Here is a 19934-nt window from a genome sequence, read left to right as displayed (position 1 = left end):
AACTTCTAAAAGTTAAGATCCTCGAGGTAGTCACAGGCTTGCAGTCCATCATACTGAATCTTTCCAATATATTTACCACATATTTTCCTTGAGATAGGAAAATTTCCCTTGGCTTCTACCACACTTCAAGTCCTTGGTCCTTCATTTCAAATTCAGAAGCCATCTCCCTCTTACATTTGTGAATGAGAGGGTTTGCACCTGTTAGAAAGAGGTCATCCACATACAACACCAGTATGAGAGGCTTGTCATCTTCAACCTTAAAGTAAAGGTTAGGATCAGCTTCACTCCTAGTGAATCCCAGCTTCATCAAGTAGCTATCGATCCTCTCATACCATGCTCGGGGTGCTTGCTTTAGCCCATAGAGAGCCTTCTTCAACCTGCATACATGAGATTTTCAATCATAAATCTCAAATCCTTTAGGTTGCTCCACATTGACCTCTTCTTTGATAGAGCCATGAAAGAACGCGGTCTTAACATCCATCTGATGTAGGTTCCATCCTTGTGAAGCCACAAGGGCTATGATCAAGCGGATGGTCGTATATCTGGCAACAGGTGCAAATATCATAGTCTATACCTCCCTTCTGGGATAAACCACGAGCAACAAAATGAACCTTATACTTTTCCATACTTCCATTTGCTGCATGCTTTATCTTGTAAAGCCATTTTGAAGTAACAATTGTCTTGTCCAGGGTCTGGGAACTACTTCCCAGACATCATTCTCCATAATAGATTCCTATTCTATGGTCATAGCATCCTTCCATAGTTAATGCTTGATGACATCTGAGAATGATGAAGGTTCATTTTGTATGATCGTGCTCATGATGGTCAGGTATCCCTGATACCTGTTAAGTTTCTTACTTTGATGGAAGGTTCCTCAAGGTGCAGCATGTCCTTCAGCATCATCAAGTATCCCCCTAAGCCATGAAGGCCTCTTCCTAGAAGAGGAAGGCTCATGTGGATGAGGATCAATCGGATCCATGGGTTCTTCTACATCAGGCATTGATTCATCATCCTTTTCTTTCGGTTCCCTGGTGTCGGCTTCTTGAGAGCTACTTAAAGTCAGCAGATTGTCCACCTTGCTGAGAGCCATATCTTTGTCAAAGGTGACATCATGACTAATCACGACTTCCCTTTGACCAGTGGTGAACATTTCTTCAGGAGTTTAGGAACCCAATGCTTGATGAGGGCATCGATTTTGTACATATACGGCAGTGATTGTAGTTTCAACCCATAGAAACTTTGGAAGTCTTTGATCATGTAGCATGGCCCGGACAGCTTCCATCATCGTGTGGTTCTTCCTTCCCACCACACCATTCTGCTCAGGAGTATGTGGTGTAGTAGTCTCCCTCTTAATGCCAACCTCAGGTATGCCTGAGTAAACCAATTGTAATATATCAGAGGTCTTGCTTTGGCTTGAGGGGAATGGTCCCCTTTTGAGCTTTCCTTTGGCACATCCTGGACATACACCTTCTTTCTCTACTTGGAATTCGGGCATCCCTGTTACCATCTGTCTTACATCGGGTAGAGCTTTGTAATGAAGGTGGGCAAACCTCCGATGCCAAAGTTCGGACTAAAGAGTTGTGTCACAAGACATGACACCTAGGGGACTTCCATCGACTTGATATAATGAATCAACACTAAACCCAAGAGTAAAGGCATCTTTAACATTATTTTTCCATATACATACCTTGCCATTGCTGAAGGTTACCTTGTAGCCTCTGTCTTCCATTGCCAAGATGGACACTAGGTTCCTTTTGAGGTCAGGTGCATTTAATACATCCTAGAATTTCTAGCCTTCTTGAATGCTTGTCCTCTTCCTTGATTCCCAGCTCTCCTCTTACCTTTGTTGTTGAATTTGTCATTCCTTTGATTGCCATCAGAGGGATTTTGAGTTGCACCACTGCATACTGTACCATGCTTCTCTAATCATGATTATCATCATGCTGCACATGTCCATGATTTTATCCATCATAATGCTGCTCAAACTAGTGTGCATCATCATCATGCTATCCTATATGTCCATGATCTCATGTTGCCCTTTATGTCCATGATCTCATTCATCATGATGCTCATGATCTCATACATAGTGACTTGCTTTATCGCAAATGTAACATCATCATTTTCTTCCAGCCTTAGGTCCAGCCTTTCCTTTTGATTTAGTCCTGGAATTATTTCTTTTCTTTGCATGAGAAGAAAAGGCAGCAGGAGGACCTTTAGGCATGGGCATTTCTTGCACTTCTTCCCTTGTTTCTTCTTGAATGCATCTAGCCATTAATTCCTCGAAACCAGGAATTACATTATAGTTCAAAAGAGTAGTCCTGAACACATACCATTCAAATGGCAATCCTCCAAGAGTTGTGAGTGCCATTTCTCTGTCAGTAATAGTTTCCCCAATAGATAGGAGATCGTTCTTGATCTCGGTGATTCTTAAGAAGTATGCTTGCATACTTTCATCTTTACCCTTCTTGATTTCCCTCAGCTTATTTCTAAGAAACAAAACTTGATTTGCATCATTAACTTTAAATAAACTCACCAGTCTATCGTAGATTTCCTTGGAGGTGTCCAGTTCAGAGATGTAGGCCACCAAGTGCTTGTCGATAGAGTTCCGGATGATCTTCTATTGTTTTGACTTCTCCATTTTTTCATTTGTTCCAGGCAGCAGCGGATGCATTTGATGGAGGCTCAACAATATTGCCTCTCACATGATCCAACACTCCTTGTTTCTCAAGGGTTAGATCGATAGACATCTTCCATCCGTGATAGTCAGCTTTCTCACGGAGCTTGTCTTCAGCAGGAAAGAGTGTTGAGGACCCCATAGTTCTTTTAGGATAGCCTTGCCAATATTCTCTTCGATGATTGCTCTTGCTCGGGCTTTGTCTTCACCTCAGCTCCGATACCATGTTGAGTTATGGTATGTTCTATGCTTATAACAGTTTACTTCTTTTCCTTATTATATTCCAAAGATTAGCAATCACACGTACATAAAGTAAAGTGCAGATAGAACATTAAACGATCGACAGAAAACAAGCCAAGACAAGAGACACAAGATGTGGCGGCTAGCCAAGGACAAACCCCACAATGTGTGGGGAAACCCTTTGATCAAATCTTCTTTTATCTTCAATAATTCAACAAAGAGAAATAGTACAATAAATCTGATTCATATCAGCAGTAGCAAACCCTAGATCAATAGCATCAGCGTTAGCGGCTTCATTATCAAACTAGGGCAGACGATATCTTGCAAACCGTTCGTCGGATTGACTTCATTCCACCACCAAAAGTTGCGGCTTTCAGAGGAGGTTCAGATGAACCTATAGCGCAGTTCCAAAGAGGAGATCTTCTAGGCCACGCAAGTCAATCTTTACTTCTGCAGTTGCAGCTTCAGTTTCAGCAGTTTCCGGCTTCAAACTAGGGCAGTCGATATCTTGCAAACCATTCATCGGATTGACTTCATTCCACCACCAAAAGTTGCGGCTTTCAGAGGAGGTTTAGATGAACCTACAGTGCAGTTCCAAAGAGGAGATCTTCTAGGCCACGCAAGTCAATCTTTACTTCTGCAGTTGCAGCTTCAAATTCAACAGCTTCCGGCTTCACATGTGTGAGAGAGAGACCCATTTCAGCGCAGTAGAGAAGAGACTCATTTCTGCATAGTAGAGAGAGAGAGAGATGTGATGAGATGAGTGAGTCCAAATGAGGAAAAGTCCTCTTATATTTATACACAACGTTGGTGGGTGAATAGATGCGACTGTTGGGCTTCTGAGCCTACATGAGTTGTAGGTCGGCTTGATAATAATTCCATAATCAAAATAAATTCATATCTCCATGAATACTTATCGGAATCGGATGATCTTTATATCAATCCTACACCTCTCGACAAGAGGAATCTAATAAAAAATATTATCAGCCATGAATAAGATGACCCACATGAAGTTTTGCCCTGGTTGCCAATTTTAACACCTCCGGGATTCGCTTCCAAACTAGGAGCTTTTGGAAATGTCGCTCCCGCTCGCGTTTTCTCTCCCGCTCCCCGCTTTTGCTCCCGCTCCCAAGTAACACTGAGCCAGATGATGTTGGCAACTCTAGCAGTAGCCAGTAGTACTAGTCACAGAATTTTGTTGTAGAGGCCATTTCTAGCCTCCTTGGTTATGTGTTTTTGTTTTGATCTCTATATCATCATCGTGTATGTATTGGACAGTGCACTGGGTGCCATTTTGATATAATGGATATATTCATGAGCCTACTTTGATCATATGCTGTCTTCTATCTATATTCTAATGCTGTGTGTTTGGAAACATGAATGAAAATCTTTAAAATTATGTGTTTTTATAAAAAATAAATATTTAATGTATTTTTTACAACGATCGAGTCATTGAAATCGAGCCGGTCGAGTCGATACCGAGTCGGAGTCAGAGTCGGAGTCAACCCTTGGCCGAGTCGGAGTTTTAAAACATTGCATGGCGTCACTCTGGCTTATAAATTATAGTGTGGCTCGCTACATTATTTATGAGACTTGCATTATTTCAGCAACTCGCATCAATAGCACACAATTATCTGTGGATGTAATTAAAATTATGTGGCACGTATTTCTATCATTGAGATTGCATTGATATTTTTGTGTTTGACTCGTAATATGTAACTCACATTGTTATTGTGGAACAATAGTACATCTGAGCCTTAAGAATGATACAGTTAAATGTATGGTTATGATCCTTGTTCACAAACCTTGTTCAATAGCTTGTGTTTACGTTTGTGCCTATGATAATGGAGAATGATGGCAGTGATCTCATTAATTGTGATGAATAAGTTAATTAGAGATATGTGACAAACATGGCAGACATCCTTATGTGATGTATATGACAGTGATTCATATAGCAAACATGGCAGGCACCCTTATAGTATGTATGACATGGCAGACACCCTTATGGTATATAGCAGACATGGCAGATACCCTTATGGTATGTGTGACATGGCAAACACCGTTATGGTATGTATATGAGAATGATTCGTATAGAGATATAGTAGACTCCCTTAATGTATGTATGACAGTAATATGGTATGGTAGACATGGCAGACATTTTGATGTATCACAATGATAGGATATGGCTTGAACCTTGATCTATGGTAGTGGCTTGGTATGACTGTGATCTGATGTGGCAGTACCTTCAATATGACTGTGACTTTGATATAACTTTGATGCATGACTCATCTACTTGACAGCATGATATACTTGATATAGCCCAACACATGTAACAATGCTTGATGATATAGCGAAAGCTTTCTTGAATTCATTTAGTTATTGGAAGTCAGTTCACAATCGAAGTTGTGAACTGACTTAGATTGGCCCTAGGAGGCCTGATGTAATGGTGTATCTCACTATGGATGTACTTTGTATCTCAGCTGAACAATTGATGAATATCTAACAGAAGAAGAATTTGGTTGGGTTTTCCCCCTTGTGGAGTTTTTCCCTGGTCTCTGACCTAACTCCTTGTGTCTGCATTTATGCATGCTTTTTTTCTGTTGTCCCTTTATGTTTCGCTGCAATTTTGATGTTATTGTTCTTTCTACATGATTGCTAATGATGTTATGATGTAATGGGGTGAATGCATATGTAAATGATGAAAAAGCTTAAAATGCAATTATCTATAACAAAGAACAATATAGCCCTAAGAAAAATTAACATATACTTTGTGGACAAAAAGTTATTGAGGCTGATCATCTTGGAAGTTGGTAAATTGTTTAGAAAAATGGTAGAGAATGCTCTCAAACCAATATCTATGCTGTGGGAACCCCGTTGATAAGAGTGAAGAACCATGAAGTAGTTGTTTTTTCTTGCTTTTGTTTCCATTCCTTTTTTTCCTCTGAAGATTGTACTTGTCATTGTCAGCCCCAAACCAATTTTTCATATTCAGATAAAGTAAATTAGAAATCAGAGGGCATACATTCATTGGAAAATGGAATCAATGCTAAAGGATTGATGTAATTGAAGCGCTAGAATGTGGAAATGCTGTGCAAAACATTTAGAAAGTATTTCAGAGTCCCCAATAATGGTAACTTTGATGCCATGGTAGGTTTCACTGAGGCATGTCATATATTTTAATGGCCTAATTAAGACTGGGTCAGCCAAAATGACACAGGACACAAGCATGTCAACAACATGATGGTCAAGCCAATCTCTCTACAAGTCTTTGGGACTATCTGTTCATAATTTACCTATTGGAATAAACCTGAATTACAGCCCTGCACAAAAGAGTGGGAATTACTGTAAAAGAAGCTTGAGTTAGAACCCTAGTTGGAGGGTTTGTTACGATGACTTCTGTTACAATGTTGGTGGTTCTTGCTAACTTACTACTCTTGTAGATGAGGCCACTCTATTTCCATTCCCTAAGGACAAGGTGTCATACCTGAATTAGCAAAGCATACTACCTTGAATGAGCTAGCTGCTACTCACACCTTGGTCACTAAGGAGATATTCAGTTTCCAACATTTGGACAACACCTGCTCCATTTGGATAGCTGAGGACTCAAAGTATTGATGAGACCCTTCATTTGGAAAATTGCTTGAATTGTTTGGAAAATGGGTTGAATTGATGAGTTATTAGAGTTACTAAATACTCTAATACTCTCAACTGTTGATGATACAGTCAAAATTAGCAAATTTACTCTCACGGATGTTCAAATCTGTTTACAAGATGCACAGGACAAAATCAAGTTTCTCCAGCACAAATCACAGCTTCAATGAGATGAACTACAACAAATGAAAACTTTATTGTATTCAATTATATTTTATAATTTCTATGTAAAACTTATCAATTGGTTTCTACACTGCAGTGCCAAATTTTTATATCATTGCTCATCCTCTTGAATTGCACTTCCTTGCACAAAGAGGTGCTCTCTCTCTCTCTCTCTCTCTTTATATATATAGATGCACACATGCATCTACCAATCTAGGCGCATCTTAATTCTAGATCTATCAAGTGCAAACTTCCAAGAGCTATCAAATAATTCGAGGTGCAAACCTTTTTAAAGTGCAAAAATTAAGTGTTTGCACCTCAAGGGATTTGATCCCTCTCGGCGCTTGATAGATCTGGAGTTAAGATGGACCTAGGCTGGTAGAATAGAAGCATATTAATGAGGATGGAAAAACTGCTCATATCTTGTGGGCCTATTTTTAGAGATGATGTAAATTATTTTAGAGCTACTTGAGAGCAAAACCTGAACCATGTGAAAGATTCAGGTACTTGACGTGTGACAGACTTCAATTCTGCAAGTTTAATGTTACCAGATTCAATTCGATCTTCCTGTATGCTTGTGTTTTGGTTTTGAACAAGGTTTGTAAGTTTGTTGTCTTTGATATATAATGTTTCAAGTTTATACATGTAATGTTCTTAGTGGATTTTACTGAGTTGCGATATATGTTTCAGTAATTGCTTCAAGAAGAGTAGTTGACAAATTTCTTTTCTTAATAATGTTTCATGAATCAATATCTATTGAACTGACATCTTGAACAAGGAGATGAAACTTTCCTCTTTTACTCTAAGCTAAATTCCTTTATCAGGATCACATTTTTATGAGATGTTTTGAAGTATTATTTGGAAGAAAGTCTAAATGTAATTGTTTCTGTGTTTAATTCAGTGTACTTCTTTTGGATGAAATATTATCTTGGTTAAAATTCTGGCTATCCCTGTGATTTCTGTCTTGTTTAGGTGGTGTCTACGGACTACTTCGTAAAGATGGATAGGCCGTCAAATGGCATTTCCATTATTGGACTTCTAAGACCTGCTTATGTGGAGGAAGAGTCTTATTTACGGAAGTTTTTATATAGCCCATCCTACTCAAGTGGAGATGACAATTATACAGAAGAAGGTAAGGTTTCTTCCTGCAGTGTTCATAATGTTAAATGCATAGCAAGAGGTAAGCTGATGTAAAATGAATATTAGTGCACAGAAAAGGATAATTGATGGCACAGCTGGTGAGATAGAACATTTCTTTACGAAATCATTGCAAAACATTGCTTTACTGAATCATTATAAGCTATTTAAATATCTTTCTTCTTGATTGCAGACGAGGACAGTAATGGATCTGGTGAACCAAGTTCACCGTATGATGCTGTGAGAGACTCAAGACCAGCAGAAATTGCAAGTACTGTTGAATTGGAGAATATGTCCGATTCAAGAGATTTGGATGTGACAGATTCTAGTCCAAGTGATGAACTGTTCACAGAGTCCTCTATTCCACAGGACAATGATCCCGACTTAGTGTCCATGATGTTACCTGAGGATGGTATTCCTTGGGAACTTGGATCAGAAGAATCTGATAAGAACTCTTCAATATACAAGCTTGATATTCTTAGCGTTCAGCTAGTTTCTGTTTATGGTAATCAGGCAAGTTAGAAACAGCGGAACTACTATTCCCCATTTCTTTTGTTTCTGTAAATTGAAGTACATTGGGCTGATGTGCAAGCACCATAGAAAAGGTAAATTGTATAAGATCATGCCTGAAGTTAAAAGAAATTATAGATTATTTAGCATTGTTATCAAACCATAAAAAGATCTAGATCATGCGAAATTCTTTGGATAGCAGATTGATGCATCTGGACTTTCATCATGGTAACATTTTAGGAACATTTTCATAGGTGGGGGACAAGTTATTGGAAAAGATATGTTTCAAAGCTTAAATATATTACCTCTAGTTGGTATATCTCGCTCATATCCATTGCACGTGTTCCTCGCTTACATGTCAAACTCGATGTCTTTTCCCTTCGAGAATATACCTTCCATCTGTCTGTAGATGATAGACTAGCAATGCATGCTTCTATTTCTAATTTGTGACCATTCAATATCATATAGTCCTATTTTCAAGATAGGTATTGGAGTTCTTTGTCTTGTACCTTTTCTGACATGGATATTGAGGATTACCTTCTTTAAGTCTTGGTGTAATGGTAAGTCACAGGACACGTCCCTCAGGGTCTCGTGTCCCGTATTTCACGTGTTGGACATGAAAACCGCCCTAAAACGTGTCGAAAACGTTTTTCTTCGTGTCCTCCAATCGAGACACGTGTTTTGGACGTGTCGAAAACGTGCCCTAACGTTTTTGGTTCTTAGGACACGTGTCCCATGAAAAGTGACATTTAAAACCTGCAACATGGTTTATTTTTGGGTTTTTTTTTGTCATTGTTCACCACCGAAGTTGAGTTTTCTCATCACTGGAATCCAATTTGTTGTGCAGTGTGAGGAATTCCATCAGATTTGAGCGCAATGCTCACAACTTCACATCGACCTAGACCTGGAGATGTAGGAGACGAGCATTCGCATGCTTTGTTGAGAGTTTGGAGCACTTAAATTTCTTGTAAGTTGTGTTATAGCCTATGGAACTTAACTTAATTTTACAGGAGTGACCATGTATAGATCGTGTGTTGAAATAAAAATCCCAGCTCCCCGTCATGTGCTCATTGCTCAGTACACCTTCGAGGTCTAAAGGGAGGGAAAGATTGATTAATGCTTTGGTCAATAATGAAGTTTGAACACATATAAATTATAGCTCATAAACTACCTTATGTGAAGTTTGAACATGATCAAACTTGTTTGAAGTTAATAACAAAAATTATAACATGAACAATGAACACTAAACTGTGAACATCATTGATGTAGTAAATTAATAAACTAACTAGTAAATTACTAAATAGTAAATAGTGTATACTAAATACTAAATAGATATCACCATGATTCATATCTATATGGATCAAGCACTATATTTCAGTATTTTTTAATATATATATATATATATATAACGTGTCCTATTTCCGGGGTTGCTGCGTTTCGTGTCGAATACTCGTATTTACGTGTCCTCCATGTCTCATGTCCTCGTGTCATGTGACTTAGGTGTAATGAGTCAGTCTGCTTGTCCTTGTAGTGTGCATTCTCCATTACAATTGTAAAAGAAGTCACATAGAGATGCACCTTTTTAGTCATTATGGGCATTGACCATCATACTAGAACTTTTGAGTAAGGTGAAATTGTATGACCAATTAACAAACCTTCCATTTGAACAAAACTATGGGGTCAGTTCCACTGACAACCATTGCTATTGTTCAAGGGGAGTTGGGCTTACTAATCTGAAGCTTCACCTACTAACCATATCCATCTTTACTTGGTGGTCAATACAAGAGAACACAAGAAGGGGATGCGTAGGAAGGGAATACCTTGTTGAAGTGAATATAAGATGTTTTAGAAATACTTGAACAAATCGAATATTGCAACAGGAGCCACAAAGTAATATCCCAATAACAACAACCCACCTTAGTCCTTTTGCAATAAAAGAAAAAGGGGATAGAATGATTAAATACAAAAGAAGCAGATTAAACTCTTCAGGTTGAAACCCAATATAGGAAAGACCAACATAGCATTTGATCATCTCTTTAAAATTGAAATTTATATTAATATCCTTGAAGGCCATGTTACCAATTCGATTAGCAGGGTTGCAAAGGTCCATGCAACGTGCTAGGATGAGCATACACATGGTAAGAATCCACTATCATCTTGGCCCAAACCCATGCTCTTTAGGCCCAAGTTCCTCTTAAAAGGCCAGGTGAGGATTCCCTCTCAAAACCTCAATTACTCCAAATAAAACTAGTGCCTTAAATGAGCTCAAAGATGAGGTGGAGTTAATTAAGGGGCTGTTCTGCTGATTTTTGTTTGTAAATCTGTAGCAAAAGAATAAAAACAACAAAACAATACACTAAACAACATTAAATATGGCATATAAGTATTTGAAATTGATGTAGAAAAAATAAACTAACCAATTATGAAGTTATTTTTCAGTTTGGGTCACTGTTTAGAGGGGTTATAAAACAAATCAACTTGTTTCCCAGTAACTGCACACTGTAAATTATGTAGTAAAGTATAGGGACATCAACCTAATTTCCCTTAAAATGCTAGCCAAATAGTGCGTAAGCATTACTAGATCAAATATCTAAGGGTGGGGAGGTTAGAAGTTATTATATGGATCTAACGACTTCCAAGCCTTGGAAAATAGAAAAGATCAATTTCCAGCAAGCTGGAAATTCTATTTTTGTGATCTTGGGATCAAGTTTCACTGGATGCTATGCCCAGGAAATTTTCAGTTATGAATATTCAATAGAAACAGCTGAAAATGCTTCTATTTTTGACTCTAATTGATAAATCAACAACATACCAACAAAGTACTTGGTATGGGTAGGGTGTTGATTTTTTATATAGGGTCTTCTATAGTGATAATTACTTCGAATAATTTAGACCTTATTCCCATTCCTATTCATTATTCCATCATTAAGCAATTACACAGAAGACATCAACAACATAATAATGATAGTAGAATCATGAAGAGGCAACCACACAAAGAAGACATGAATTTACCCTTGGAAAACCTGCATAGGGAAAAACCCAACAACTTCTCCTTAGAGAAATCATCAAGTTTAATAGAGACACATCAGTCAAACAAACCAACAATACAGCTAGGTCAAACCTGGTCCGTCGGCTTCCTAGTCAAGTCATATGGCTACCCAAGAAATTCGATCTGGCTTGCTCTATTAGGGCAGAATTTTGGCCTCCCTTTTGATCCATAAACTTGGTCCTGCAACCCTTAGATCACCTTCTTCTTTGCCTTAGAGAATACTTCTTATTTAGCCTCAGATTAGGTTCTTTGCTTGCCTGATATCTTCGCTTCCCTTCTTCAGACCTTCGGTTTCCTTAGACCTTCGGTTTCCTCAGACCTTTGTTTGCTTGCCTCAGACCTTCGCTTGTTTATCTCAGACCCGAACCTTTGCTTGCTTGCCTCAGACTAGACCTTCGCTTGCTTGCTTGGACCAGACCTTCGCTTGCCTGCTCAGACCAAACCTTCGCTTGCCTCAGACAGACCGAGATTCTTGCTTGATGAGGAGGTTGAATTGCCTCATATATATAGTCATCTTGAAGGTCAAATGGCTGCCTTCTTCTAACTGAGCCAACTTGGCCTCTTTTGGAGCCACTAAATTCAACTTTAAAAATTTAATTTTTCTTCTTTTTTCAAAGGACATGAAGAACATGGCTTTTTACATTTTTCTTTTGACAAAGATAGCATGAAGAACATGCTTTATAGAATACATCAATAATATTCATTATGAAGACCGACCATAGTTACAAAAATTCAACATAGGGGACCTTGAAATATTGCGTATTTATTCTGTAACAACCACTTTAATGCTCAGATCTGCAAAAAAATACTTGATACAAGGGGTAAAAGATACGCAGAAATTAACCCAAGTTTACTGTATCAATGCCTTGGCTAAAATAATTATCTGTTTTACAGATCAAAGGTAAATAGACTTGTTAAATGAGATAAGACTTGAAGAAAAACAAGAAGTAAAATATTCCAAATTAGAACATAAAATGATTTTTTTTTGGAGTTTTATGAATAATATGGTTGTTGGAAATCCTTACCTTGTGCCCCAATAACTTGCCTCAAGAGTTGTGTTGTGAAATACACACCTCTCTAAGTCAATTTTGTTTTTAATTAGGGAAGTAGGATTGGTTTACAAAGGAAATCGCACCCACTTGTGACTTAAGGTACTCTCCACTTTTCGGACCCAGCTAGGAGCGACCTTTAGCATTGTGTTCCTTGACCTTCGGTTCGAGTATGAGGTGAAATGTAGGCTCCCTTCCCCGTTAAAGCTCCTTGTTGGAATGGTTCAACCCAGTGTTGCACACATCGCGATAAAATCGCGATTAAATCGTAAAATCGCGATTTTTTAAAATCGCCGATTCAAAGCGCGATTTTTATCCAAAAAATCGCCTCTTTTTTTTATAGCGATTTTTATCGATAAAATCGCGATTTTTTCGCTTAAAATCGCGAGGGCGCGCGGCAGCGGGGTTTTATATGGAAAAAACGAATTTTTTTTTATTCATTCAGCAGTCCGCCGCGGAGGAGAAGGAGAAGAAGTGAGGGAGAGGGTTGCCGTCGGTTGTGGGAGCGAATCGAAGCGATTTTAGGAGGAATCCAAGCCAAGATCGCCAATTTGTCCATAAACCAGGTATGTAGATTAATTTTTTTTTGTTTTGGTTCTATAAAAACTTTGTTTTTCATTGTTTTTAAAGAATTTTTGGAAATTTTTCATTGATTTGGGATGGGTTATTTGTTATGACTATGAGAACCAATTTTTGATTTTTATTTTCTCATTTTCTTTAAACATTGTTTATTTTTTTTGATTTTTCATTGTTTTTTGGCATTTGGTTGGGTAACTTGGGTTTAGAAATTGGGATTTTGGAAATAATTAGCTTGTAATTTTGCAAATGCTAAATTGTAATTTGTATTTACTATTATCATTTATGTAATCCTAAATTCCTATTTCCTAATCCTTATTTTTCCATAGGTTTGCAAATTCAAAATTCAAAAACAAACATGCCAAGGAAATTGGATCCTTTCTGGGAATATGGTGACCCTAAAACTCCGAATGATAGACAAAACTTGTATTGCAAGTTGTGTGGAAAGGAAATATTCGGGGGGGTGTACAGGTTGAAGTTCCACCTTGCACAAATCCCTGGACGTGATGTGGGGCCCTGTCTAAAGACAAATGCTGAAATTATCCAAAAAGCCATGAGAGCATTGGGAGAATTAGAGCACACTAGAGACGCCAAAGAAGAACTCAAAAGGCAACTAAAAAGGTCAGTTGAAGGAAGTGGGCCAAGTGGCACAGGTTCTACTGCAGCGTCAGTCAATCCGGTAGCTGCATCATCATATTTTGTTCCTCGAACCACACCTGGTTCACAACCAACTATTGGTTCAATGCTAAAAAGAACTGAAAAAGAAAAAGCTGACAAGTTGATGACAAAATTTCTCCTCTGGAGTGATATTCCTTTCAGCATTATAAGGAATAATCCATTTTTCCAACCTACTCTTGATGCTGTTGCCAGTGTTGGCCCGGGGTACAAACTCCCTTCTCTTCATGATTTCAGAGGCCGGCTTCTTCAAGATGAAAAGCGTGACTGCACCCAAAGATTGGAGGATTTTAGGGCATCATGGGCACAAACAGGATGCACTGTTATGTCAGATGGTTGGACTGACCAAAAGGGGAGAACCCTTATAAACTTCTTGGTTAGTTGTCCCTTGGGGACTATGTTTATCAAATCTGTTGATGCAACTCATCAAATGAAAGATGCAAAAACTTTATGTGATTTGCTGGATGTGTTTATTTTGGAGGTGGGTGCAGAAAATGTTGTCCAAGTCATAACGGACAATGCTGCAAATTATGTTGCTGCTGGTAGAATGCTTATGGACAGGCATCCTACTTTATTTTGGACACCTTGTGCTGCCCATTGTATTGATTTGATGTTAGAGGACATTGGGAAAATTCCCTTTGTCAAAGAGGTTGTTGACTCATCAAAAAGCATCACAAAATTTATTTACAATCACACATCTGTGCTTAGCTTGATGAGAAAATGCACCAACAACAAAGAGTTGGTGCGCCCCGCCATTACACGGTTTGCGACGAGTTTCATATCTCTTCAATCCCTCTTGAATTCTATGTGGGATTTGAAGAGAATGTTTCTTTCAGAGGAGTGGCGTGCTTCGTCAATGAGCCGCAAACCAGAAGGAGAGGCCGTCTGCAGACTAGTTTCATACCAGGAGGACTTCTGGGCGGGAGTGCAGGAGGTGTGCGCTGTTACAGAACCTTTGGTAAAGGTTCTTCGGTTGGTTGATGGTGAGAAGCCCGCAATGGGCTATTTGTATGAAGCCATGGATAGGGCCAAAGAAGCCATTCGGTCCTACTATGATGACAAGGGAGATGATGGGTTCCAGAGACAACTCCTTCTATGGAAGGTCATTGATGAGCGATGGAACAACACACTCCATCGTCCCATTCATGCTGCTGGCCTTTTCCTGAACCCTGCATTTTCTTATGCATGTGGGTTTAATTTTGATGTTGAGGTCGTGGAAGGATTATTAACCTGTGTCCAGAAGATGGTGAGAACTTCAGAAGAACGTATGGAGGTCTCTAGACAAATTGAGCAATATAAGTTGTCAGCTGGCACATTTGGCTTTGAGATGGCTGTCATTGATAGGACGGTTAAAATGCCAGGTATTTTTTAGTTTGTACTATGTAGTATGTACTTTGTAACTTTGTTTCAAATTTCATTGTTTCTTCAAATTCCATTTTTTTCTTATGTTTATTTAAAATTTTCTTTGTAATTTTGTTGTAGACGCATGGTGGAAGATGTATGGTGGCAGAGTCCCCCTTTTGCAAAATCTTGCCGTGCGGATCCTCAGCCAAACATGCAGCTCCTCGGGATGTGAGCGCAATTGGAGTGTATTTGAAAAAATACACAACAAGAAGCGCAATAGGTTAACACTTAAACATTTAAAATATTGCAAATTTCCAAATAAATTTTTGAATTCATTAAAGTTTTAAACAATATTTTTTTTATAATATTAATTATTAATTTATTATTTCATGAACTTTGTACAGGTTGGAGTCCCATAGACTTAATGACATGGTCTATGTCTACTACAATCTTCGATTGTGGGTGGAACAACTAGAGAAGACACCTGATACGGAAGCCATCTCATTGGATGGGATTGACACCACTGCTGAATGGAGGGTTGAGACCGAGAGGCCTCTCATGGATCCCACTGAGGATTGGTTAGTGCAGGATGAGGGGGAGGAGGAGGAGGAGGAGGAGCAGGAGCAGGAGCAGGAGGAGGAGGAGTTGGAGGAGCAGGAGGAGGAGGTGACACCGCCTACCCGGGCTACCCGGGCTACCACTACCACCAGTAGAGGACGTGGTCTCCGTCCACCTCAGCCTCCTGTAGCTGCTACTACTAGTTCTTCAGCTTCTAGAGCACGTCAGACTCCACTGCCATTTCCACCACCACAGGCACCAGCTTCTACATCTAGAGGGAAAGAGAAAGTTGTGCCATTTTCTCGCAAGAGGGGCAGAGGAAATCAATAGGATTAGACTTTCATTTTATTGTATATGACATTATGACATGATGAGATACATTATCATATTTTTTGTTGATATTTTGAGGCTGAGTTGGACTTGGGACTCAGGACTTACTATTCAGGACATGATTCAATGTTATGTGTGATTTTAGCGCTAGAAATGATATTGAACATCTTATATATTAGTTTTTTTATCATATTTATGTGTCAATGTATTTATTTTATGTTGTAGATGGTTTAGATATTAAAAAAATTGAAAAAAATTGAAAAAAAATGAATATTTTTGTGCCAAACGATTTTTTCCCGATTTTAACGATTTTTTCCGCTTTTTTCCCGGCGCCGATTAAATCCCGATCGCGATGTGTGCAACATTGGTCAACTTCAACCATTGTTGGAATGAACCACCGGCAATGAAGAAACAAAACAAGATTTCTCCCTAGTTTTCCTTCTCCACCTGATTGTGCAGGCCCTCAATGTGATCTTACTAATGGAAAATAATTTAGATTAAAATGATTACCACAAAATAACCAAGAATAAAAGAGATAGTAATAGCCAACTGTAGATGCCAAACCACAGTTTTTATTCCAAAATCCTACCAGAATTTACAATTGCAGTTTAAATAGGGGTTTATCAATTTAATTCACTCATACATACATGGCTTTTGCTTTTGATGTCAATCCCAGGTTGTCGTCGCTCCAATTTCGCTCTTGTTACCAAATGACCAAATCCTCCCTGCCAAATTGGGCACAATCCTTGGTACCCAGTTCCAAAATACTTCGTAATCGAAGCACTCTGGACTCTGTGCCCAAAAGCTTCAAGAATAATTGCTGAAATCTCCAGTTCTGAATTCCAATCCTTCAACTTTGAATTCAATCTTCAGTTCATAATTTCAATCTTTCATTCCCCTTGCCCCCTCTTCCAGTTCTCTGCATACTTGTATAAGGATCTTTCCTAGGTGGTAGCCGCCTTCTTCCACTGCTTTTGACATATTTGATTTAGAGAGTCATAAGGTTCCGTGTCGCTGGAAGGTGAGGTATGAATATTTAATAGCCATAGATATTAATATGTTTGACTTTTACTTTTAAATTTTAATTATAGGTACATTTATATATTAATATGTTTGTAATGTTTATTATCTAAATTAACTTTATAAACTTTAATTATAATATTTAAATAAAGTAAAATTTATATATATTTTATAATTATTAACTTATAACTTTAATATTATGGTGGAGAGTATTAATTTTATTCATTAATCTTATACTTATGAAATATTTATTATGCATATTCTAAGTGTCAAATTTTAGGTAATATCTCCTTAATTATTTTAGGCACTCAAACCTTTTATTATTTATTTAAACATTTTTCATAATTATTTAATAAGTATATTAGTGCAAGGCATGCAATGTATGCATATGTAGCTATCATATGCATACATCGTATACATGCTAATACCTTTTTGCCTATAAATCGAAAATGGGTCATTACACCAACCCACAAATGTAAGAAAAATTACACAAGTTTGCAAATGATTTCTTTTATTAATGGCGCTGATCTCACAGGACAACAAAAACAACTCTAGAGGAGGGACTATCCTTTTATATAACTTTTTTAATGGCTAGATAACAGCTAGCTAACGACTAGTTGGACTCCTCTAAAATCATTTTTAATAGACCTCCATATTTTGGAGTGTTAATTTTTTCTTGAACCTAGCACTCGCTAATTCATTAACTTTAGCAGATTACAGATCTACGAATGAAAGCACAACTAAGCTCTTAACTCAATTAGTGGAAGCAAAAGTTATATGAATAATCTCAATCTCAATGATAGAAACAAATTTTGCCCAATCAAAAATTCTTCATTAAAATTCTGAACATACATGGGCTCCTGTCTTAGGATAATGGCCCAACTATGAAAATTATAGATGCAATATGCCTTGGATCTAATTGAGCATATCGGACCCTAGATTGGTGCTTGATCTCCTTGACTGATTTGGATCTTCAATGCTGCCCTTCTGCACTTCCTCAGACCCGACACAATAGAGTATCACACTCCTCACTTGAGAAAATCTCTCTCAAAGGCTAGTGCCACTTTATGGCGTGTCTTTCTCCTTTTTTTAGCCTTGCTTTTATAGCTTTACATTGAGCTAAATACCTAACCCTAATCTTTGAAGTGATTAATGACCGAGATTAGATTTCACTTCACGTGAGATTAATCGCTGAGATTTAAGCATAATCATGAAAGTAAATTACTTTACTTTTCCTAAGTTTCTTTAGCTCAATTAGCCAACATAATAATTATGTGCTTTTACTAAGTTTAAAACTTAGACTAAGTTACATTAGCAACTTGCTCACACTTGAGTGAGTTTCCTAAGGAGATCTGTGGGCGACTTCTGCACGCCTAGACATTTAGGCTTGTTGAAAATTGGGGCAGCTATGGGACAAATTTCCCATAGGAACCCAAAGACCCAAGATAAGCCCTCCTTGCCCCAAAGGAAGAATTCTAAATTGGGTAAAGAAATATAATTATTAATTGGTTTGACTCTTCTCTTATTTAATTCTGAGTGGCTCGCTATATTTATCAATGGCTCACTTTTTGTTTTTAGTGGCTTACATTAAATTTCAGAGGATCACTTTATGCTTGCTATGGTTAGCATTTGTTCCAGAGGCTTGCTTTGTTATCTATACGGATCCTATACTCTATGGCTCATAACTGTGGCTTGTACATTTCTCTATGTGTCGCAATGGATACTATTATTATGGCTCACATCTCTATTGTATAATCTATAGTGCTTGCATCTATATATTTTGTGGTTCGTTCTACAGGACACGCTTGTATTTATTTTGTGGCTCTCTCTCTCTCTCTCTATATATATATATATATCTTTTGTGGCTTGCTCTAAGGCTCGATCTAAAGCACGTACTACATAGGACTGTGGCTTGCATATTTAATATATCACACTAGTCTATGGCTCACAAACTCTAAAACTATACAGTGGTGTCACATGTTTATACTCACTGGCTCACTCTATGATATGGTTGGAAATAGTGACTCGCATTTAGTATTGCCATCTCTCGCACTTGCACTCCTGAAGGTGCTCTACTCTGTGGCATGCTATACAGTGGCACTCCGTAGCTTTGAGACTCGCTTCCTGTGGCCTGCATTATGATGTATTGACAATAAACTTAACAATGATCTATATGGTTGTGATTATGTATATGATTGTGTTCTTGATAAAAGACAATGGCAAAAACCTTGTTGCATAAATGTGCTCTTGATATGTGAGATTGATTTTCATGACAATGTTCTTGATATCTTGACTTATATGACAATGGACATGACAATGACCTAATAACACAATGACCATGTTAATAGTGAGATAGTGATCCTTGTGACAGAGACATGACTATAGTCTATGACTTGGAGACTGGAAGTGATTTTGTTTTGTCTATGACAGTAACCTTGTTGCAGACATAACAATGATCTCAGATATGGCAGTGATCTTGATATGACAGTGTTGTTGACATGGAAATGATGTTTGTTGTAGCAATGACCTTGACATATCTAGATGACAGTGATAACAATATGTCTACAGTGCTCTTGTGTCTACCTGTGTATACTTGTTTGCTGCCAGTCATCATGTATTAGATGTTGAAAGATGTGTCTCACACTTATTGTACATTGTATCTTAGCTGAACATCTAATGAAAATCTAATAGAGGAAGAATTTGGTTGGGTTTTCCCCTTGTGGGGTTTTTCCCTGGTCTCTGACGCAAATCTTGGTGTCTCTATTGTGTATGTTTTTCTTCATTTGCTCCTTACTGGTCTGCGACATTGTTGATATTATTGTTCTCGCTACATAATTGCTAATGATGAAATGATGTTATGGGGTGAATGTAATGTGAAAATGTTGAAAAGGCTTAAAATTGCAATTATCTACAACAAAGAACAATCCAGTGCAAAAAATTAACAAGGCTTGTGTAGAAT

General features: G+C 38.0%; 1 protein-coding gene across 5 annotated transcripts in view; it reads left to right on the top strand.

Moving 5' to 3' along the window:
• The window catches only part of LOC149153483 (uncharacterized protein At3g49140-like), a 297229-nt gene that overhangs the window by 111402 nt on the left and 165893 nt on the right, over positions 1-19934 (top strand). For 3 of the 5 annotated variants that reach the window (XR_016262519.1, XM_089439338.1, XM_089439339.1), the window contains exons 8-9: positions 7700-7859; positions 8058-8377. Coding sequence is in view for 4 of the 5 variants with exons in the window: in XM_089439338.1 (XP_089295464.1) it covers positions 7700-7859; positions 8058-8377 (480 nt within the window). In the remaining variant the exon portion in view is untranslated. Of the gene's footprint in view, positions 1-7699; positions 7860-8057; positions 8382-19934 lie in introns of all 5 variants that reach the window. The other 2 variants (XM_089439340.1, XM_089439341.1) reach the window with 1 other exon arrangement.

The sequence above is a fragment of the Pinus tabuliformis genome, chromosome 9 (assembly GCF_031772625.1).
Source record: "Pinus tabuliformis cultivar Carrire ecotype Pingquan chromosome 9, CPIR1, whole genome shotgun sequence".
NCBI classification, from domain to species: domain Eukaryota; kingdom Viridiplantae; phylum Streptophyta; class Pinopsida; order Pinales; family Pinaceae; genus Pinus; species Pinus tabuliformis.
The sequence above is the reverse complement of the archived record's forward strand: the minus strand, read 5'-3'. Positions and strand labels throughout refer to the sequence as shown.